At 37.9% G+C, this 24,467-nt stretch overlaps 1 protein-coding gene across 1 annotated transcript; it reads right to left on the reverse strand.

Moving 5' to 3' along the window:
• Window positions 1–309: 309 nt before the first annotated feature.
• C1H5orf49 (chromosome 1 C5orf49 homolog) lies at window positions 310–21,114 on the reverse strand. The gene is made up of 3 exons (XM_043977446.1): window positions 20,817–21,114; window positions 3,356–3,472; window positions 310–827 (listed from the first exon to the last, which is right to left on the reverse strand). The coding sequence occupies exons 1-3, from the start codon at window positions 20,964–20,966 to the stop codon at window positions 648–650; spliced, it is 447 nt and encodes a 148-aa protein (XP_043833381.1). The 5' UTR covers window positions 20,967–21,114; the 3' UTR covers window positions 310–647.
• Between the last annotated feature and the right edge of the window lie 3,353 nt (window positions 21,115–24,467).

Genomic DNA, 24,467 nt, shown 5'->3' on the forward strand with positions numbered 1-24,467 from the left:
CTTGTCTCATAACCCTTTTCTTTCTTTTTTTTGTGTGTTATAGCAACTTTGTCCTTAACAAATGGCATTTGAAATACAAAGTAGCATTGTGACCCAAAATTTAGTTGCTGTTTGTTAGGAGTGAAAACATAACAGATTTGTCCCCAAACTTGGAAAAACTCTGATAAAAATGTGTTGAGTATTCATTGTTTTGCATATTGTAAAAAATGAATTCTCGAGAAATAGTCTAAAATTATATTTCCCAAGAAAACAAATGAAAGAAATCCATCACAACAGAGGAAAAATATTTTATTAAGTTACTTTTGGACATATGATAGGAAAATAGTATGTCATTTAATCAAAATAACTTTGACATAAAATATATTAACTACAAAATGTGCTTTAGAAATTTTGCACCAGGTCCTCAAACTATGCAGAAAACTGGCTAACAAGTAACAATTTTCAGATGCTCTCCATTAAAAATATTTAGTCAAGTGGTCATGACAACTATCATAATATAACTATAGTCCTAGTAGTCTTATTTCTAAAAAAACAAAATTGAAGGTAAAAATTAAATCAACCTTCACTGGTCCTTTGAATCTCACCCTTTCCATAACTACACATTTCCATTCCACCTCAGTTTGCCCCAGTAGATTATATTGACAACATTAAGATGGAGCAATGTGTCCAAAACCAGGTTCTTCCATGCAAGTGATAGAATTCTTCCGGTAAAACTCGACCTTCACGTGGTTAACCCTCACGTGCTCTCTGTTCATCTCTTCCACGGGCTTATATATATGTCTTCCATAAATAGAAGATGTCAATGCTCCAATAGGTCTGGCCCATTCCTATTAAAAATTGAAGACATTTTATAAAATGTCATATACTGACTAAAATCAGAATGACTCATCATCATGTCCATACTATTGTTTCTTGCTGTAGTAGTAATTTCTGCCAGAATTATACAAGGTCATAATGTTTGGGGGAAGTCAGGCCTGTTTATTTATTGTGAAAAAAATGAAATGGCCCATTAACATCATTATGTGCAGCCCTTGAAAAAAAATCTTTAGGGGAAGCAATAGGATCATAAAAAATGTAAAAACCATTGAGTAATTAACTTCTCATAGATTGCTACAATTCATGACAAAATGGAAATATTTTATAAGTAAAATAATGGCATTCCCAAAATGGAAAAATCATTATTTGATTGTGCCTTCTTAAAAAAAAAAGTCAAAGAAAATCTAGATCATACTTGAGCCTTTCCTATCTATAGGATCATAAATTTAGAGCTGAAAGGGACCTTTGGGATCATATGGTCCAATGGTTTCCACTTACAGATAAAGAAACTGAAATCCAGAGTGTGAATTAACTTTACCCATGGTAATCCTAGAAAACAAATAATAGGACAAGGATTTGAATCCATGTCCTCTGACTCTAAATCCCATATTTGTTCTACTAAAGTTTATATATATACATAAATACATGTAAAGTATACTGCAATGCTTCAAAAATTGCCAATTTTGTTGATGTGAGTACATCTTCCATTAGTGTGAAAGCAGCAACTCAACTTGGTAATTGCTGTAGCCAAAATTTGTGTTATGCCATTGTCTCTCCTAACCTTGCTAAGCTGGATTTAGTATGACAGCAATGCAATTCCACTGCTAAGTCCATATTCAAGAAACCCTTTGCATTCATGCTACCTTCATCTATTCTATAGGACTCCCTTACAGACCTAATTATTTTCATGTTGTCTTATATTGTCTCCCCCACTAAAATTACATGAGAAACAGATAAAAGATTATATAAAAAGTTATCAAAGTAGAAAGTGTATCTTTGAAAAGAATAACACAATAAATAAAACTTTAACCTGATCAAAAATATAAAAAGCAGGAAATCAAAAGTACAAAATTGGGGGAAAAAAGGAAAGTCACAACAAATGACAAAGAAATAAAAGGAATGTCAACCTGCTATATACAGCAAAAGCCTAAGATCTAAAAGGGAATGGATGATTATCTACGAAAAATATAAAAATGCCCACATCAATAGAACATGAGAGACCTTAGACAATCCAGTCTCAGAAAAAGAACCTGAACAAGCCCTAAAGAAAATGCCAAAGGAAATAAAATACACCTTGGTCTAAGTGGATTCTCATATTAATTCTATTGAATGTTTAAGAGCAATCAATAATTACACTGCACAAATTATTCTTAAAATTTGAGTTGCCAAAAATCAACTCAACTTCTTTCATGAGATCAGTATGGTCCTAATACCATCAAGGAGGGATAAAGCAAAGAAAAAGTATAGAGTAACACTTTACATATTGAAACAAAGTCTACATAAAAGTCTTAAAGAAAGACTATAGCAACATATCCATACAACTATTCATTTTGACTAAGTTCAAGTTATACCAGTGATATAAGGATAGTTTAACATTTGGAAAACAATGAATATAATTATCAAAACACCCCCACACAGCAGATTTATGCCAATAGATGCAAAAAAATCTTTTGATAAAGTACAATATTCATATATGATAAAACCCTACAAAGCATAGGTATAGAATGACTATTTTAATTTGATAAAAGTACACATGTAAAATAAAAAGCTGGAATTATTTGTAATGGGAGAATATTAGAAGCTCTCTTATTAAAGGCAAGAATAAAGCAAGAATTACCTCTTCCTGCCATTTTGACAAAGTTCTAGTATTTTTAACGATAGCAATAAGACAAGAGAAAGAAATTAAAGGCATATACATATATATATATAAATATATACATGTATACCTATATACCTATATACATGTATATATATATATATATATGGGTAAAGAAGAAAAAAGTTATCTCTTTTAGAGAGAACATGATTCTTCATTTAGAAAACCCTAAAGAAATAGCAAAGAAACAAAAGTACCAATTAATAGTTTCAGTAAAGTAACATCACACATATAAGTAACACACACACACACCACATTTAAATCCCTTTTGTTATAAGGGTCTTTGTAGCTGTATAGTTCAATTACTGTTGTAACCTTTGTAGCCAACATATAATAGTCATTGGTAGAATGTTGAGGGTTCTTTTAAAATGTTATCTACAAGTAACAAACCACCTAAAAAAGACTAGCCAGTTGAAATAGAAAATACATCCTATTAACAATACCAATGGGTATTTTAAATAAAGTGCTAAGATATAAAAGAAAATTGGATGTGTCTATTACATTCAGATGCATGACGACTGCTGAGATCCCTAAGCAATATAAAGCAACCTGTACATCAAGTTTATGTTTTTGGTTTTTATTAAATTAATAATTAATTGAATGTATTGGGTTTTTTAAACCTCTAAAAAGAATATGCCCACAGTCGACTTGTCAAAATGTTACCTCCTCGTTAACCTTGAGTCCTATACTTTTGGCATGCTCTCGATCATCTCGATGCAATTTTTGATTGTAATCCAGAGACCTTTTAAAAATGCAATCGAATATGGAAACAACTCCTGTCTTAAAATAAAGAGAAAAAAAATTTTTTGATTTGAAAATTACACACAAGTTATAGTATTAATTGTGATTAAAACCTTATATAATGTTATCTTATAACTCAGGAGTCAATCCTGCTGTACTCCAGCATCAATATTTTAAAAAACGCTCCCCTGTGCTATCCACCTCCAAAGAAAGAACTGATGGAGTCTGAATGCAGATCAAAATGTACTATTTTTCACTTTGTTTCATGGTGGATTCATTTTTTGCTTGGGTCATTTTTTTTTGTTCTGTGTTTTCTTTCACAACATGACTAATATGGAAATATGTTTTATATGATTGCACACATATAACCTATATCAACTTACCATTTCAAAGAAGAGAAGGATAGGAAGGGAAAGAAGTTGGAACTCAATTAAAAAAAAAGAATGTTAAAATTGTAACTGGGAAAATATAAAATATTATTTTTAAAAAGACAAAAAAGAATTCTCCACAAATTTGCTAGTGATTTTCATGATGTTTAATATGTTCAGATGCAGAGTAGATATCTGGTTGAAATGAGAGCCAAGAGGAAGGTGGTACCTGAAATGATGGTCCCATAGTTCCATAAACAAGTTTCTTTTCTCTTTTTTTCTCCTTCCATTCTGTCTCTTCATTTCTTTCTTCCCTTTTAATTTTTCTTCTCCCTTTTTTACTTTCTTCTTGTTTCTTGATTAAGTCTTAGGACAGCCAAAGGCATCAAAGGAATCTATGACCAGTTTCACTCTGTTTTATTCTTAGAGCTACTGAGTTAGTTACACTGGGGTTAAAGAAGCCCTCATGAAATACGATTTGAGCTACAACTTAAAAAGGTTTTTTAGCCAACTTGATAAAAATGTTTTGCTGAATTATTTGAAGAAGTTAACATTAATAATGAAGAGCTCTGTCACTGGATTTGCATCATCTCTGACACATCTCTCAACTCACATATCCAAATGGTTGCCAAAAATGATAATTCTCATTACAGCATCTCTTGTATACATCCCCTCATCTCCACTTAATAAATAATAAGACAGACCATGTGGAGGGTAAATCCTATGCTGCTTGACCAAATTGACCTGTAAAGAGAGGTAACCAATGAGATTCCTTCCTTCCTTCTCCCTTTTTCTTCTCCCTAGAGAGGGACAATTATATGGTAGGACATTTACTTGCTTTACAATCCCCTACCACTACCATCATCCATTTCGGGGTTGTTGTTTTTTTTTTTTTGCCTTTGTTTTAAAAGTTTGCTTTGATTCTTATGCTGAAAATTTAATCAAGCCGTTGAACAGCAGAAACTCTAAGCTCTATTCTAAGACCCCAAAATAGAGAGGGAGGGAAGGAGTCAAATGGAAGGGAGAGATTGAGGAGTGGGAGGGAGGGAGTAAGGGGAGAGGGGGGCGGCGGGGGGGTGGGGAGAGAGAGAGAGAGAGAGAGAGAGAGAGAGAGAGAGAGAGAGAGAGCTACATTACTTATCTTAGAGAGACAAAAGATTTGGTTTGAACTACACCAGGGGGCTTGGGGGTTATTTTAGAACTTCTGAATAAGAAGGAAAAGCAGTACTGAACTGTTATAAACTGGCAATGGATTCAAGATTCATATACCTTGGGATTAAAATTACAAGATGGTAACAACAGTATCCTGTAAGGGTACAAAGAAAAGCATTTTCCTTCCACATTCCATTTTCTTGACTGCAACAAAATACCAGTTTGTTGTTGCTGTTTTTAAAGAAAAGCAAACCATGCCCAGAAGGGAAAAGATATGAGCAGCTTGAAAAGGGAAAGCCACACCCCTTTAAGGGAATGAGCTGCTAAGAGAACAGCAACCAACTGTATGATCATGTTCAGTGGGGCCACTGGCTCTGAATGAAAGTTCAACCTGGGGCAGTTAGGTGATGCAGTGGATAGAGCACCGGCCCTGTATTCAGGAGGACCTGAGTTCAAATCCAACCTCAGACACTTGACAGTTAACTAGCTGTGTGACCTTGGGCAAGTCACTTAACCCCAATTACCTCACCAAAAACAAAACAAAACAAAACAAAAAAACAAGGTGGGAAAGTTCAACCTGCTGGGTTTACCAGTGCTACCTCCTACCTACATATATATTTTGTGTATATATGTACCTGTTTGTCTCCCCAATTAGAATATGAGGTCTTTGAGGGCAGGAGCTATTTTCCTTTTGTCCTTGTAACTCTAGTACTCAACCTAGTGAAATACATTGTAGTCAATAAATGGTTTTTGGATAATTGAATGAATGATTGAATAGCCTGTGCTTCTATACTTGCATTCCATTTTTCTCTTTACTCCATAGTCTGTTTGGCTGAGCTTATATGAACAAGTATATCTCTTATTTCCTGGGAGAGTCTTAATTTCAAGAAAAAAAAGAAAAAAAACTTCTGGCAAGGCTTTGTCGAACCATATATGATCAATTTGTGGTTTGTTGAGTATAATAAGCATGGTTTGAGAGATAGATAGATGATATATATATAAACTCAAAATATATATGTCCATATATACATATATATCCTATAGCATGCTATATATATATACACACACACACACACACACATATATGCTATATACTATAACATGGTATCTTGTATATTCCCATTCCCTGGCAACTTAGCAGAGGGCTAAAAGGTGTAGACTGAGTATACAAAAATGAAATAGAGAAATTGTAGAGTCAAGCCCAAGGTGGGGAGGACTAGGGCCAAGAGGGGATTGACGAAGCTCCAATTTCACCCACACTGTGGAGCCTTCCTTCCGTATTGATGCTGTGAATTTGTACTTTGCTCCTGGATTTGTGTCTGAGTCCTATTTATAACTTTAGATCTTTTGTGATAAATGTTTATTATTAAAATTCTTATTGGTTTCCTTGTTTGCTAACAGGTGAACTGAATCATGTATTCTAGAAATGAACCCTTTAAAAAAAAACTTTTGAGGGGAATACAAGACCAGAACCATGGAAGGCTATTCATTCATAAGACTTTCAGTTACAAACTGCTCTATTAGAGTCTAGAGTTGTTGTCAGTCTTAGGTTACACACTTCTCTACTTTTCTATTATGTCCACCTCATGCTGACCAGCCACAAAAAAAAAAAATTGGATTGTGCTACAGATCCTATCTGTTCGATAAGTCATTTTGCTAAACTATTCAAAAGAAAAATAGGGGAAAAGATAAAAATAGGAATTACCACTCACTCATCCTTCAGACTAAACTCTAATTGAATGAATGGATGCTAGCTAATTAGACCACTTCCAGTTAGCTTCTTCCCCTAATAATGCTTCATCCTCTACCAGCCTGCTGGTGAACACAGTCAGAATACTACCATATACTCAGAGACAGATCCCTAATATGACTCATTTGAGCACAAATATTCATTCAGGTACCCTGCTGCTATCATGGGAAAACCCCCAATTATCCTTTCACTTTAATAATCTAAGTCTCCCTGCCAACATGCTGGGTCACGCAGAACACTAGTGCTCTCAGACTTACCCATACAATGTTTCATTCATACAGTTGTTCATTCATCCTGGTGAAGAGATGGAGAAACAGATAATCTGCAGACCAATCAGTATGTTTAGGTGTCTGTGAGTTAGAATTTTAATCTTAGATCCCAATTGACTTTAGGGATCATCCAGGTGAACACCTTCAATTTAGGCAAACGAATGACTAAAATAAGGCCCAGTGAGATTAAGCAACATAATCAATGTCACAGTGTCAGAGCCTGGACTAGAAGTATAAGTCTAGGGCTCTTTTCCTTATATCAAGCTAAAAAAAATATTGAACAGTTGTATAACACCATTAATATGTTCATCTTTCTCTTTTATTAATATGTTTCCTGAACATTAGTCTAGAACTTATCCTGTCTATCAGCTGTCACAAAGTGAAACAAGCTTCCTTAAGAGGTGATGAGCTCCTTTTCCTCCTTGGAGGCTCTCAAACTGAGCTTACATAAGCGCTATTAGGTATATTAGACTGGAGATTCTTTTTGGCTACAGGCTGGGATTACATAGTTACTTAATTCCCTTCCAGCTCTTAAATTCTATTATTCTGTGACAGGTAAATGGAAAGTTTCTTAAGGAAGATGGATAACTCAGGAAGCACATTTGTAAAAGCAGGTAAAGAACTGGAAAGAAAATATTGTTTCCCCAGGCCTGGATCATAAATAACCCTGGTCAAGCCTCAGTTTCATCATCTGTAAAATGACCTGGAGAAGGAAATAGCAAACCACTCCAGTATCTGCTAAGAAAGCCCCAAATGGGGTCATGAAGTGTCAGAAACAACTGAAAATGATTGAAAAACAACATGCCTACTAATCTCCCTCCTCATCTCTGCTTCCTGGCTTTTCTGACTTCCTTCAAGTCCCAGCTAAAATCCTACCTTTTAAGGAAGTCTTTCACAATCCCTCTTAACTGTAGTGCCTTCCCTCTGTTGAATTTTTCCTATATATCCTATATAGAGCTTCTATATTTGTTTTGTTTTGTTTTTCTTGCCCTCCTCATTAGGCTATGAGTGCCTCAAGGGTAAGGACTCCCACTTGTCTTTCTATTCCTAGTTTGCTTATATCTCTAGCATGTATCCCTAAGGGCGGCTAGGTGACACACTGGATTGATCACTGGCCCTGAAATTGGAAGGACCTGAGTTCAGATCTCACCTCAGACACTTAATACCTGTGTGACCCTGGGCAAGTCCCTTAACCCCATTAGTCTTAAGCATCTGGGACTATCTCCAGTCATCCTGATGTGTATCACACTACTGGACCCAGATGGCTCTGGAGGAGAGCGTGAGGCTGGTGACTTTGCACAGCCCTGCCTCACTTAAATCACCCTAATGTCATGGTCATCTTCAAGAATGAAGGACAAACAAAAAAAAATCCCTAGCACTTAGCACAATAACTAACACATAGTAGGCATTTAATAAATTGTTGTTGCCTGAGTGATTAACTGGAATTGTAGATGAGAAACACAGGGAATGATCAATGGGGCAAGGAAAATTAAGCAGATGTCACAAAAGAGCAATATGAAAACTAAAAGATGTGTGCGGCAGATGGAGTCAGGTATTGCCTATTTACTCCTTTTTTTTCTTTTCAGGGCAATGAGGGTTAAGTGACTTGCCCAGGGTCACACAGCTAGTAAGTGTCAAGTGTCTGAGGTCATATTTGAACTCAGGTCCTCCTGAATCCAGGACCAGTGCTTTATCCACTGTGCTACCTAGCTGCCCTCTTGGAGTCGGGTATTGTCAAGGACATTTTACATGCTAAATAAATGTTAAGGATCATCTGAGGACTTTATTTTAGCACCAGGTAACAATATAAACTTCCTTTGCCAATCTGCTCTCTTCCTTTGCCAATTTGCAGTTGTTTGTCCTTCCATTCTCGAAAAAGACCGATGACATCAGGAAGGTGATGTCTTGACTTGCAAATGAATTGGATTTAAGTGAGGCAGGGCTGTGAAAAGTCACCAGCCTCACTTTCTCCTTCAGAACCATCTGGGTTCAGTAGCAAGACATAAATGAGGATGACTGGAGATGGCCCAGAAACAGTGGGAGACCTTGGCATTTTAAACTAAGACCTTTCCAGGAATCAGTTTGTCGAAGGCAAAGTCCATTCAGTGATTAATGATTCAATTTGCAGTAGCCCAAGGATGGATGCCTTTCCTCCAATTTCAAGTCTTAGTTATAATTCTCAATGAACAACTCCAGAAGAACTAGCTAGTTTTACAGTCACAAGTGGCACAGTGGAGAGTGCTAGGCTTGGAGTCAGGAAGACTTAAGTTCAACTTTGGCCTTAGACACTAGAAAATCATTTCACCTGTTTTTGCTTCAGTTTCCTCATCTGTAAAATGGGAATAACAGCAGCACCTACCTTCCAGGGTTGTTGGAAGGATGAAACGAGATAGTAATTGTAAAGTGCTTAGCACAGTGCCTGACACATAGCAAGCACCATATAAATGTCAGATATGATGATGATGATGAAGAAGAAGAATCATAGGGTTTGGAGGAAACCATAGTATTTCTTGCATTTTTCTTCTTTGTACTATTCACTTTGCTTGTTCATGTGTTAATTTTAACCTGTCATAACTTTTTTCCTCTGAAAGGTGATCTTTGCATGCCAAGTAAAAATGTTTTTATCCATAGAATGTCTGAAGAATTACTTAGTTTTCTATAATCTGGCATGTAGTATAACATAGCTCATGTTTATATAAATCCAGATATTCAGGGGATCAAGTCATGCTCCCTGAAATCATGTATTCAGTATCAGTCTTATATAAGATTTCATTAGCTTTTAAGGCAAAAGTTAGTTTTGTTTTCCAGCACCAGAGTTAAAAAGGGCTTCCACTGGCGTATAAAGGATGCTTTAAGAAACTACCATCCTGTGCAGCTAGGTGGCGTAGTGGATAAAGCACCAGCCCTGGATTCAGGAGTACCTGAGTTCAAATCTGACCTCAGACACTTGACACTTACTAGCTGTGTGACCTTGGGCAAGTCACTTAACCCTCATTGCCCTGCCCCCAAAAATTTTTTTTAAATTTTTTTAAAAAAGAAACTACCATCCTGATAAGTGTTTTCAATGATTGTCAGTTTGACATCCTCCTCTCCCTCCCCTGAGTTCTTATAATCTATGCCTATCCTATGCAAAGCCTCAACATAATAGCCTCAAACACCCTAGTCCATCACTGGTGTGCTTTTTGCCCTGTGCTTCTATAACTTGACTTTTAAATGAACTTTTGGCTACTTGTTATCAACTTTAACCAGAGTGGGAAAAGGCATCACATTTCCCATGAGCTTCTTTGTTTGTTTGTTTCTTTCTTTCTTTCTTTCTTTCTTTTTTTCAGGGCAATTAGGGTTAAGTGACTTGCCCAGGGTCACACAGCTAGTAAGTTTGTCAAGTGTCTGAGGCCGGATTTGAACTCAGGTCCTCCTGAATCCAGGGCCGGTGCTTTATCCACTGGGCCACCTAGGTGCCCCCAGCTTCCTTGTTTCTTTCTCCAGATCTCTAAGAAGTTGCTGTTATTATGGTACATTGTACTATAATGAATTTTGTGATCACTCAAAAAAATTCAACTTCAATAAATGGAGGCTCATTTAATATTGTGGCTGTCACGTTGGCAATGCCTTTAGTTTAATCATTTGCTTTTCTGCTTTTCTCACCCTCTGTTACTGATCCCTTTATTCTTTTCTGCCCACTTGGTTTCAAGTTAAAAAAATAGCAAAAACTAAGCTATATTTAAGTGATCTTATGAAACACTACTTGGCCAGTTACAGCCAATAACTTACAAAATCCCTTTTTCTGATTCTTATAACTTTATTAGTATTCTGCTATTAGATTCTCTCAATGGATTTTTCTCTGCTTTAAAGTACTCAGGTATTTGTACTTGCAGCATAAAATAAATTATTTTTTGAAAAAAGGAACATGAACTCAAAACCATTTCTTTTGCCCTCTTGAGACCTCCCTCCCACTCCTTCATGTTTTATGTATTTATTGTTCTAATATAAAGTAAACTTCCAATTGTTATCCTACTTCTCAGCCCTACTATCAGTCTACTTTCCAGCTATGCCCTTGGCTTTCACATTAACAGTCTTATACCCTTCTTCAAAGTTAGGCCTGCATTGTAAGAAGGGTAGGAAGATCCTCCAAGATGCTCTTCGCAATACCACATACAGAGCAATTGAAAATAAATATATGGGGGGCAGCTAGGTGGCACAGTGGATTAAAGCACCGGCCCTGGATTCAGGAGTACCTGAATTCAAATCTGGCTTCAGACACTTGATACTTACTAGCTGTGTGACCCTGGGCAAGTCACTTAACCCCCATTGCCCCGCAAACAAAAAATAAATAAATAAATATTTGGGGGCAGCTAGGTGACACAGTGGATAGAGCACTGGCCCTGGAGTCAGGAGTACCTGAGTTCAAATCCAGCCTCAGATACTTAACACTTAATAGCTGTGTGACCCTGGGCAAGTCACTTAACCCCAACTGCCTCACTAAAAATAAATAAATAAATAAATAAATAAGCAAACAAACAAATAAATGAATGAATGAATGAATATTTGAAAGTTTCCAAGTATAGGGTAACCAATTTCAGATCAATGGAACAAAGAAACCAGATAATAAATGAAGGATATTTGGAACCTAAGAGAACTTACATGGGGACATATGTTCCTTAGAAGGCAGATATCCTCAGGATTAAATCAGATTTTAGAGAAAAGGCCGACTGAGCTGGTAAAATCCTTAGTGATGATCCCGTTTTTTAAAAAAAGTTTTTAGGACTACTAGAAATCTCATTTTCCATCTCTTCCCATCCCTATCCTGGTTTCTTCTTTGCTCTGGATATAAACGGCTATTCACCAATGGGGTATATGTCTAGGAGTGTTTAAGCCATAGTCCTTCACTTCCCTCTCTATATCTATTCTGTCTTTTCTCTCTCTCTCTCTCTCTCTCTCTCTCTCTCTCTCTCTCTCTCTCTCTCTCTCTCTCTCTCTCTCTCTCTCTCTCTCTCTCTTCTCTTTCTATTACCATGAGACTGGTATCTCCATAACTCTCACATTGGAAGTAGACACACAGGCCTTAATCTACTTTTAAATGGGACAGGATCTTTGACACACTCTATTTCTTATGTGGGATGGTTTGTTCCTCCTTGTGTGGCCTAGTGGATCCCTGCTCCCAGGGCATCCTGGTGCTCCACTGAGTGTGGACACTGATCAGTTTGGGCACTACTCAAGCTCAGAACTCTGAGATTCAAGGGACTCACCAGCATCAGCCTCCCCAGTACCAAGCATATCCTCCAGGCTCTAGTCATTCTTTATAGACCCATAGAATTCTAGTATTAAAATGGAACTTAGATTTCATTCATGATGCATAGATTCTACCCCCAAAAAAATTCCTGACAAGTGGTCATCAATCAATCAACATGTCAATCATCCAGTCTCCGCTTGAAAATCTCCAGTGGCAAGAAATTTAGTAACTATCAATATAGCTCATTCCTTTTTGGAACATCTATTAGCAAGCCTTTCTTGATCCAAAATTGGTCTCCCTATAAATTTCATCTAACAAATCCATTTGTTTGGAAGATTTTAATGTTTTTTCACTTTCCACTAAATTTGTCTTTTTCCTTTAGGCTTAACCTACTGGGAAAGACATGTAAGGGAAAGGTACTTATTTTTAGGATTTCTTTTAAACCAATTTGGCAATATCTAGACTCTGTGGAGACCAGAAAAGTTACTGGTGGGCTGGTCTTTGACTTTCATATCAGCACAACACTTAGAACTATGTTTTGTACATAATGAATACCTAATAAATGCTATTAACTGAATATCATAAATTATTCCCTCACCCCCAAATATATGTACATCTTAAAATGTACTGCTGCTGTTTGTTTTTTAATCCATAGTCACCTTCCAATATACTCTTTCCCCTCATAAAAGCTTCTCTTGTAACAAATAAAACGGTTAAGAAAAACTGATAGGCACAGTATATGCAACATTCCACCTCAGTAGCCACCTACCTCTCTTATCAGTTAATAAGTATTTTTGAGTATCCATTATGTGACAGGTACTAGTGTGTTTCATCATCTTACCTCTGGGACTAAGTCTAGCCAGTAACTTAGTTTGAAAACTTTGGAAATTCCCATGATGATCCAAAAAGTCTTCCTCCAGCTCATGAGACCTTATTAATCTGGATCATCTATATCACAATTTTAATGGTAAATCTGTTATTTTATTCTAGGTATGTGAAGTTTCCAATGGATGTGAAGTTTAACAAAAATAGTTTCAGTGCCAATGTTAATCTAAATCTTTTTGCTCCAGTAGGATCACACCTTATTCAGGGATATTATCATGGATCTTGAGAGACAAAGATGCTCAGTGATTCTCCACTTGTTCTCTGAGAAAAATGTATCTGTCCCAGAGCAGTTGAAGGCATTGTTAAAAATGTCAATTCAAGGCACTAGAATTGCTTTGATAGAAACTGATAAGTTCCATACAACAATCTTAACATTCTTTTTCTTATTACAGTCTTCAGTGGCAGAAGGTGAGAGCAGTGTTCCACCTTTTTCCACAGAGTTGTAAGAATGTACTGACCTCCTTCACATCTTGTTTCCATTCAGGTAGGCTCACATTTCAAGAGGACAAGATATTCCAGAGACCTTCCCTTAAATATCTCTTCATTATTCTGCCTACTTGAAATGCCAGGAGTGGCAACTCTGGAGGTGAGCAGAGCCAAGTGATTTTTGTTTTCATCTCGAATCCCTGTCCTCACAACATGTATTCCAAGAAGGAGAGAGGCAATTACAGGTGCTGAGCCTTGAGCACTAATCCTTTCTTGTCTCCATCAAAGGATGTGGCTCAAGTCCCTCATTAGTCAAAATGTATAGTGCAGTCATTCTTCTAGATTTTGTGGGTGTCTGTATGTCCAAGGAGAGATTTGTTTAAAAAGGAAACCTCTACTTGAAGACAGCTTATTTTTAAAAGTTCAAATTTTGCCTCTGAAAATGGGCAAACTTTCCCTGGTCTTTCAGTCTCCCTGAGAAGCAAGGCAGTTTAATAATATTTTAATAATAATTAATTAATAATTTAATTAATTTAATAATAATAATGATAATTTAATAATAGCATAAGATTCTGTGACTTGGACTATTGCTCAGAGAAGGACTAGAGAGCCAATCATCATCAATAATGGAGAAAAGTAATATCATAAATAATGCTAAACTGTAGAAAAGACAAATAAACTTTGATTTGGTTGAGGCTACAATAGTTTGTTGTTTCCCCTCCCAAAAAAATGTACTTTCCTAATTATACTTTACTTTGGCTGATATAGAAATTATTATGCATTCTCTGGACTTGGCAAATTTGGTGAAAGAAAGCCAAAGATATGCCTAAGGACAGGTAAAGTGATGATAAATTCCTGTTTAAAATAATACTCAATGGATTTATGATCATTTACTTGGATATTCCCTCCAATGAATGATTCAGATCATAATCCATCCAAGCCTATCCATTTCTCTAACTCTTGCATACATCCTCCCATAAACTGGAGCTCACTTAACTTGCTGGTGATCTTCCTCATTCTTTTCTGACAATGTGAGATCAGTGTAGCCCTTAAGCTCTCTACCTCTTTCTTACCATGTGACCAGCTCATTTTCTTTTCCTATCACATTTCCCCCATAATATATTTTACTCTTTCCTGTTATTCATAATTCCTCATTAATTTTATGATGCAGCCTATTCACCCTCATAATGTGTTAATTTATCTCCTTGTTTGTTATAAGGGTAGCTAGTTGGCACAGTGGATAAATTGTCAGGCCTGGAGTCAAATCTGGCCCCAGACACTTAATAACAGTGTGACTCTGGACAAGTCAGTTAATCCTGTCTGCCTCAATTGCCTCATCTGCAAAATGAGTTGGAGAAAGAAACAGCAAACCATTCCTATATCTTGGCCAAGAAAACCCCAAACAGGGTCACAAAGAGTCAGACATGACTGTAACAACTGAACAACAATTGTTATATTCATTAACAATTTTTTGGACATTATAGTGTTCTGTGGACCACAGATAAATAGCACCCCCAATAGAATGTTATTAAAAAGATGGACCTTTGTTCTCAAGAGAAACTTGGAATCATTAAAAGAGCTTTCAAATTCCTGAAGGCAATCCAACCTGTGGTATCAATTTGTGATGTCTGTGCCAAATACACATAAAAATACAATATTAACAGTAATAGTCATTTATATAAGTATGTTATATGACTCACAAACACTTTACACAGAACTGTTTCACTTGATGTAAAGTATCAAGTTTATTTAGCAATTGACTACTCAACCATCAGGGATCTCAGAGCAGGTAAGCTTAATTTCCATTGCTTTCTATTTTTTAAGCATCTACCTATATCATATTGACTCTGGGGTCAAACCTCCAGATCAAAAGTTTGTATCAGGAAGAAAATGCCTGCAGGTTACCTTTATAATGAGGAAAATATGACTCTTTAATCCTTCAGGAATTTTTATCATAACTCCCCTTCCCACCTCCCCAACCCACCTAGTTCATTAAGATTTTATTCAAACGCTCTTCAAGTATACATTCTCCTGGGCTCTGCTTTTCCATTTCTGTAGGATGGAAATCACGTAAAGCAAAAGGAGAGTAATTCAAAAACATTATTGAACTGAATCACCTTTGAGTTTTTTATAGAAAATGCACCAAGAGCTACAGTTCCCTAGGGATGCCTGCAATTCATTCCACAGGAGTTCATCACTTCCTAGCTGACAGCTTCTAAATACTGATTTTATTCTAAGTTTCAAGGGCACACACAAAGATTTTTTTTTAAATCTAACAGATCTATGTATTAACTTTGTAAACTCCTTTGGTGTGCAGACATTTTAGAAGATTAGTAGTGACATATGACGATTCATTTTTAGGCCACTAGATAAAAACTAATACAATCTGTTCACAGGCAGATGTTGTTCATCTCTTAAGACAAGGAAAGTCTTAGTGGGAAATAAATGACTATACTTGGTCCCACCTCTAACAAAATGGAACAGGATTTCCATGATAATAAGGTAATTGCATTTTAAAATTTCTTAGCTTAAGAACTAATTCTTCACCTCTCTTCTTTACAGAGATGGGGAATTATGGGTATGGAATATCTCACTTGCAATCAGCCATGTGTTTGATGTGTTATTTGGTTTTGCAGAACTGCTTTTTTCATTTTAATTTTCTTATAATTTAAATTTTTATTGATAATTCACTGCCATCATTACAAACATCAACTATTATAAGGTGCTGTGCTATAATGATGCTATCAGGGGGTACTGAGATGAATAGGGCTATTTGCCCTAACACTAACTGCCCCCAGAAAGCTGTCCTTTTTGAGAATTCCTTTTTAAAGTTTTTATGGCATTTATTACCTCTCCACCCCAGGAGGAATTAAATTAAATTATAGTTTATTTAAATTTATGCAAGTAATCCAACAATGTCCACACTGGACATGTAGAAATATTTATATTTCATTCTAGATTAGTTCTCTAGCAGGAGATGGATATAATGAGTCATCTTCAGTCCTCTGAACTGGCCAGATTTGAACTCAGGAAGAGGAGTCTCACTGACTTGATGCCTGGCACTCCATCCACTAGGCCACCTCCCTGCCCCAATCATACATTGATGATACTAGAGTATATTTATGCTTTGAGATTATTACTGTTCATAATAACATTAACATATACATAAAGTATTTTAAGGTTTGCATTGCACTTTAGTCACAGCAATCCTTAGAAGCTTCTCCCAGAGCCTCCATTTAATGAGGGTACCCAGGCCAGCCACATCTCATTCCTCTCCATGATGTACTGTGGACTTCCTCCACCACGTTCCCAAGCCAGGTACCTTCATCTTCACCTTCTTGCTCTCCCCAAACCCAACTTTCACCCTCCTTTTATCTCTTTTTTTTGATTAGAATATAATTTCTTGAGGATAGAGACTTTCTTTCTACTTATATTTTTATTTCCAGAATTCTGCAGAATACTTGACACGTAGTAAGCACTTAATAAATTCTAGTGGCTACCTTCTCCACTTTACAAATAAGGAAAATAAAGCTTAAGGAGTTTCAGTAGCATGATCCAGTGACAGAGCCAGTCAGCATGAGGGTTAGGAATGAACTGAGAGGTCTCTTGTTACCTGTTGCCATAGCAAGATCAGGGCCTAATAATAGGTCCTGCATATTGTAGGTACTTTCTAGATGTTTACTTAATTCAGCTGAATGTATAGACAAACCTGCATTATATGTAATGCAGTGATATGACCCTACAGATACAAGTACACACAAGAGCAGAAAAATGGAGCAAAAGTTTAGGCATTTCCAAAGTTATAGGATCTTGTAGTAAATAAGATGAGAGCAAAGGTACCAACATGGTATCACTTATTAATTTTGTGAGGGTATATGGTGTTGGGACAGTGGGAAAGTGTTGGGATTGGATGTGGAGGACCTGAGTTCAAGTTCCAGCACGGCCACTTACTACCTGTATGACCTTAGGCAAATCACTTAACCTCTCCAGCCTCAGTTTACTTATTTGTAAAAAGAGGGACTTGGACTAAATGACTTCTGAGGTTCTTTCCAGCTCTAAACCTATAAAACTGAATCATAGTCTCTTTAAGCTTCAGTAAAATTAAGATAATTCTTAGACTACCTCTGTCATAGGGCTGTTGTGAAAAAAGTACTCTGTAAATTATAAAGTACAATATAAATATCAACTATTATTTGATCATACTGTTTTTGTACACTGGGATTGTACTGTTTGTGGATAGCTTTATGTGGGAGAAGAGAAACAAATAGATTTTTGTGCTGGATCTTGAAAGGAAAGGAGAAATAACCTCCTTACTCATCAGGAATAACTATTCCTGACTTTTCCCCCAAACTTGCCTATTCCTCTTGCTTCCTGGGAGTAGGTGTGACACAAATTAAGGTATAGTACAAATTAAGAGGGAAGGATCCATGGGGGGCAGGGGAAGAATTGGGGGGGGGCATTTTTAGATCTACCTCTCCAGTCCTCTAGGATGGGAATTTGCCTAATTATTGACAATCATCATACAGATGATTATTATATAGGTATACAACAACCACAGCTAATGTATTGCCAATCAGTCACAAGTATTTAATGAGAATCTACAATTTGCTGAGCACTTTGAAGTAATTAAAGCTGATGATTTACCCTCAATGCATTTGACATTAGACTAACAGAAAGAAGCATTATCAAACAAAACAATAGAGAATGAAAGGAGCAGCTTTAGCCTGAGGCAACTCACTGTCACTATGGATTTCCTTCTGGACTTGGAGTCAAAAAAGACTTGAACTTGACTTTCATCTCTGCCACTTACTAGCTATGTGACCCTGAACAAATCACCTACCCTTCCTGGGCCTCAGTTTCCTCATCTGTAAAATGAGAGTATTGGTATCAAAGACCATGAATGAGGGCCAGAGTAATCAGGAAAGGCTTTGTGGGAGGTGGGACTGGAGAAAGACTTAGAAGGACAGGTTGGATTTGAAGAAGTAGAGGAGAGAGAGAAGGGGTTTCAGACAAGGGCAGTCAGGAACCCTTTCCATAGAAAAAGATAGACCAACCTGACTAGAGCAGAAGGTATGCAATTTGGAAATAAGGTTGGACCCTGAAAGCTAGGCAGAGGAATTAAGTAACACTTGATTTAGTAGAAAATAAGAAGTTATGAGAAGAAAAGAACATATAGGTACTACCTAAAAATCATATCCTAAATTATGATGGCATGTGGAAAACTAGAAGTTGGACTAATATTTTACACCTGGCATCATTGTTAGCCCTTACAGCTGAAGTGAAATTAGGAAGACGTTTTTATTCCGTTCCTAACATTTAGCACAATTTCTGGCATACAGTAGGTACTTGATAAATGTTTACTGGATTAGATTGGGAAAAGAGTGAAAATCACCATCTTGTACCTTGCTCAGATCAGGCTGCTATTTTAAATTTTGAGCATGAATTTTAAGTAAGAAATTGACAAGCTGAAGTGATGATGAAGGGCTTAAAGATCATTCCACAGTAGGGATGATTGAAGGAACCTAGAGAAGAGAAGATTTAGGGGAGTCATTGCACCTGTCTTCAAAGGTATGAAGAGCTGCCTTGTAGAAGAAGGCTGAAACTTGTTCATCTTAGCATCAGAAGACAGAAGTAGGAGAAATGTAACAGAGAGGCAAAATTAGGTTTAATGTAAGGAAAAAACTTCCTAACAATTAGGGCTACCCACAAGTGGAATTATTGTTGTTTATCCTTCATTTGAGGACCATGACGTCAGGGTAATGTCATGATTTGCAATGAATTGGATTTAAGCGAGGGAGGGCTGTGCACCGTGACCAGCCTCACTTTCTCCTCCAGAGCAATCTGAGTCCAGTGTAAAGATATACATTAGGATAACTGAAGATGTTGCCAGATGTTTAAGGCAATTGGGGTTAAGTGATTTTTCCCAGGGTTACACAGCTAGTAAGTGTCTGAGGTCAAATTTGAACTCAGGTCCTCCCAACTTGAAGGCCAGTGTTCTATCCACTGTGCCACCTAGCTGCCTCGACAAGTGGAATGGTCTGACCTGGGAAGTGGTACATTTTCTTCATTAGAGATCTTCAGGCAAAGATTGAATCACCTTGTTCAGGTAAGAGTTGGGCAAGATTGCCTGTGAAATCCCTTCTAGCCCTGAGATTCTGTGGTTCCTACTGATATGTGCTTTCCTATCTGAGGTTATTGACTCTTTTTTTTGGGGGGGGGGGTGAAGCAATTGGGGTTAAGTGACTTGCCCAGGGTCATACAGCTAGTAAGTGTCAAGTGTCTGAAGCTAGATTTGAACTCAGGTCCTCCTGAATCCAGGGCCAGTGCTTTATTCACTGTGCCACCTAGCTGCCTCTATTGACTCATTTTTACATGGGATTTACGGATGGTAACTTCTGTAATTGAAAGAAACCTTGATTAAAATTCTAGCCCGGCCAAGATTGGATATCTGTGTGACCTCGGGCAAGGCATTTAACCTCTTCTGGTCTCAGATTCTTCATCAGGAAAATGGGAGGCTTAATCTAGATGGCCTCTCTCTAAGATTTAGCTCTCTGAACCCCATGAACTCTCAGCCCATATTCTCATCTATAAAATGTGTATAATAACAACTGCCCAGCCTGTATCTCAGGCCTGTGGTAAGGAAAGCACTTTGGAAATTATAAAAACAAAGCACATAAATGAGATCCATTATTTAACAGAGAAACTTCTTTTTAGAATTTGGCATAATAATTCTGTGCTGCTAAATATGTGATTCCAAACTACCCCTAAGTACATAAGAAAGGTACCTAGTGATTCTAAATATCTTTATATATAAAGCACTGCATATATATTGAGTATATGTATATATCAATAAATAAGCATGCGAAGCATGTATACAAATATATATATATATATATATATATATATATATAGGGAGAGAGAGAGAGAGAGAGAGAGAGAGAGAGAGAGAGAGAGAGAGAGAGAGAGAGAGAGAGAGAGATTGATTAATACAAAGTGTGTTATTGGGAAGGGATGATGATGCTGGGGAAGGCATCTTGCAGAAGATGGGATTTTATCTGAATCTCAAAAGCAGCCAAGAGGCAGGGGTGAGGAGGGAAAGGATTCCAGGCATAGTGCCAGGAAAAAGGCACAGAGTTAGACTTAAAAAAAATAAATCCACATTTGGGAGAGTGGGGGCGGGGTGGGGAGGATTAAGCAGCAAGTGAGAGGAGACAATCTTTTAAGAGTTTCGCTGTCCCTACCCACAATAAACAAAATCTCTGCCTCTTTGGTCTGGATTTCCTTCGTGCTAGCTGCTTCTTACCTTGCTTTCCTGGTAGAAGTAACTGTGCTCCTTGGGGCCCAGGCGCCGGGGCGGGACGTAGCTGAAAGCCGACAAAGCAGAGACCGGCGGAGGCTTGGGCTTCACCCTTAGCTTGTCCTCGGTAATCTCCTCCTCATCCTCCTCCGCCATGCCTCCAGCCTTCTCAGAAATCCTCTAGGCGTCCACTGCCGAAATCGGAAACGTTTCCGAGTTCTTTAGTTACTAAGCAACCGTCCCCGCAGAGGAGCATTCCAAAGAGGCTGGCGCACAATTGGAGAAGAACGCTCTGGAATCCTTTCTCCAGCTCTCCCCTTCTGGCCCTGGGACGAACTCGTAGGATTCTAGACCTAGATCTGGAAAGGACCCCGGAGGCCACCTAGTGCAACTCTGTCATTTTACAGATGAGGAAGGTTAGGGGGCTTGTACAAGGTTACACAGGTAGAAAGAGTCAGAGGTGAAATTTGAACTCGGAGTTCTCTGATTCCAGAATAGTTCTACTGCTTTCACAGCAGCAAAGGGTATAGATTTCAATTTATAATTAGGATGCCTCTTTTCATCTCACCTCAAGGCCTGTTGCTGTCAGATATGAGCACCAGTTTCAAACTCAAATTCTTTTCCTTTTCCACTTATTCTTTGTCAGCATTTCTGACTACTGATCCAGGCTGAAGGTGAAAAGGATGTTTAAATGATTGTCCTTGTTCAGTCCTTTCCAACTCTTTGTGACACCATTCTTGACAAAGATACTGGAGGAATTTGCCATTTCCTTCTTGAGTTCATTTTACAGATGAGGAAACTGAGGCAAATAGGGTTAAGTAACTTGTTCAGGGTCACCCAGCTAGTAAATGTCTGAGGCTGGATTTCAACTCAGGAAGATGACTCTTCCTGACCTCAGGCCTGGTGATCTATCCATTTCCCCACAAGCTGCCCCGTTAAAATTATTACTACTTGGTTAATTAGCACACACATGGCACCCTCTTGTGGCAAAGCAGTGGATTAGTGATCCACTGCATCTATCTCTAAGATGCCTTAGAATTATAGTATTTTGATTTGTAAAATGGCCTCTCAAGAGGTTATCTAATCCACCTTCACCTTGTGTGGTGTAGTGAGAGAAGTGGACTTGGGAGTCATTAGACTTGGATTCCTTTCCAAGTTCTCCTACCCAGAATTGTCCTCCAGTGACTTTGGGAAAGTAATTTAACTTCTCTGGGTCTCAATTTCCTCATCCGTAAACATGAGGAAGGTTGAGAGGATTGATTATCCTTAAGGTCTCTTCCAATTCTAAAACCTAAGTTCATTTTACACAATGAGTAAAATTGTGTCCACCGGGGTTAAAGGTATGACAGGTCTCCCTCACCCCCCTTCAATGTAAATTTAAAGTTGTATTAATGGAAAGCTAGGTCACAGGAGGTCATGATTCCAGGGGATTCTGAACCATGCACTTTCACTGGCACTGACAAACCAGGGGAGTTCTGTAGTCCAGAAACCATGTCATAAGCCTAGATCACTTGAAGGGCTCCTAGAGTCACAGAGGTAAAATCAGGTCACCTAGGCCCACCCCCTTATTTTATAGATGATGAAATTAATGCTCAGGCAGCACTAATTAAACGAATTGCCCAAGGTCACAAGGTAGTAAAGTTGTAGAATGAGGATTTGTACCTGGGTGGTCTGACCCCAAATTCTTTGTTCCACCAGACTCCTCACTGCCTCTTCTTGTGGCTACACCACCTTCTGGCCAGCTCCACAGCTCCTAATCAGACCCTACCTCCAAAGCTGGCATTTGTTGCACCTCTACTGTAGCCACCACTCAGAGCAGGGAAGCAACTTCTCCCACACTGCCTCAGGCTTCCCTCGATGCCACCCATTGTAACACTACCCTGATGCTTCCACTGCTGCATTTGGCTATATTGTTTCTCTTTTAGATTGTCTACCCAGGACAGTCTCTGCTTAAATGTTATATTACTCTTTTTAAAAGAACCAGACTTCCTAAGCCACCTCTCCAGGGATTCAACATCCTTTAGTCTGCCTTTCCATTTGCCTTACAGTTCTGGGGAGGTGATGCAAAAGGCCCCTTAGGAAGATGTCAGCCTTCCTCACCTCTTTCCGGAGGGTCCTCAGCCCAATTCTCTGTATGTGTGTGTGCACACGATCATGTGCATGAGTGCGTGCGTGCGTGTGTGGGGGGAGGCAATTGGGGTTAAGTGATTTGCCCAGGGTCACACAGCTAGTAAGTTTCAAGTGTCTGAGGCCAAATTTGAACTCAGGTCCTCCTGACTCCAGGGCCAGTGCTCTATCCACTGCACCACCTAGCTGCCCCTCTCAGCCTAATTCTTGACTTTTACCTCTAGTGCCCTCCCTTTGTTGTTAATAATTTATCCTATATATAGCTCGATTGTAAATAGTTGTTTGCATGTTGACCCCTCCATTAGACCATGAGCAACTTGAGAAGGGACTGTCTTTTACTTTTCTTTGTATTCTCAGCACTTAGCCCAGTGACTAGCACATAGTAGGAACTTAATAAATGTTTATTGACCTAGTGACATTTTCCCATTTCAAGGGCAGGCTACAATTCTCCCCATACTGCCTGTACCTCATGCTGCATCTTTCTGTGACGGAAAATAAACACATAGCCATACATTAACCGTCATCCTGCCATACAAATACATGGAGGGTGGGGAGGGAGTACTACAGGGTCTGTACTGGCATTCTTGAATTCATGGGCAAAGCTAAGCTTACCCTTCCACATCACTGACTAGTCAGAGCTGCATCGATCTTTTCAGTGACTGCATATTCACTGTTTTTTGAGGTTACACTGGTGGGAAGCTATAAATCTATATATTTTTTACATTCTTCCTTTTACTGAGCCCCAAATCTTTCTAGCTTTGCCAGAACAAAACAGAATAAGGCTACACTGTTTTCCATGGCCTTATTAATATTGGATTCCAACCCACTGTTTTCCAACCTGTACATTTAAATGATTTACTGTTTTGCAGTATCTTGGATTTCCTCCCTTGGTCTCTTTTATCAGCTCATGTTAAGTCCATGCTTCTCTGTATTCATCATGTTTGTCATGAATTTCTTAAAGCACACTAATATCCCAAACATTCCTATATGAATTCGCTTAGCCACTCCCCATGTGATGAGCATCTACTTTTTCTACCACACACAAAAATGTTGCTATATTTTGGTGTATATGGAGCTTCTTTTGTTAATGACTTCCTTGGGGTAGATGGAATCTACCCAGGTATGGACATGTTTTTCACTTTATTTGCTAAATTCTGTATTGCTTTGCAGAATGATTGTCCCAATTCACAATTCTACCAATAAAACATTAGTATCTATCTTTCTGTAAGGCCTTCAGCATTGACTCTCCCATCTTTTGTCATTTTTGGCCAATGTGAGGGGTTGGGGAAAAGAGGTGAAACCAGTCAATCAATAAGCATTTACTAAGTGTTTATTATGTGCCAGGCACTATGCTAAGTGCTAGAAACCTCAGAATCATTTTGAAAAAAGCTATTTTGATTTACCATAAAAGGTTTCAAGCAACAAAGGATTCTCAATTTTGCAAAATACCTACAAGAATGTGTATTACCTAGACTGTATCCCTTTTAGACACTTTGTATTGTACCAAGAGGGTTGTGAAAGCTCAAAAGG

Source organism: Dromiciops gliroides, chromosome 1 (assembly GCF_019393635.1).
Source record: "Dromiciops gliroides isolate mDroGli1 chromosome 1, mDroGli1.pri, whole genome shotgun sequence".
In the NCBI taxonomy this organism is placed as follows: Eukaryota; Metazoa; Chordata; class Mammalia; order Microbiotheria; family Microbiotheriidae; genus Dromiciops; species Dromiciops gliroides.

Bases quoted from the DNA above. Each gene is read 5' to 3' on its own strand.
- C1H5orf49 (XM_043977446.1), bottom strand. From the start codon at position 20,966: ATGGCGGAGGAGGATGAGGAGGAGATTACCGAGGACAAGCTAAGGGTG. The intron at 3,473-20,816 runs GTAAGAAGCAGC...CTTTATTTTAAG, and splicing joins ACTTCTACCAGGAAAGCAAG to ACAGGAGTTGTTTCCATATT. The intron at 828-3,355 runs GTAACATTTTGA...AATTTTTAATAG, and splicing joins GACTCAAGGTTAACGAGGAG to GAATGGGCCAGACCTATTGG.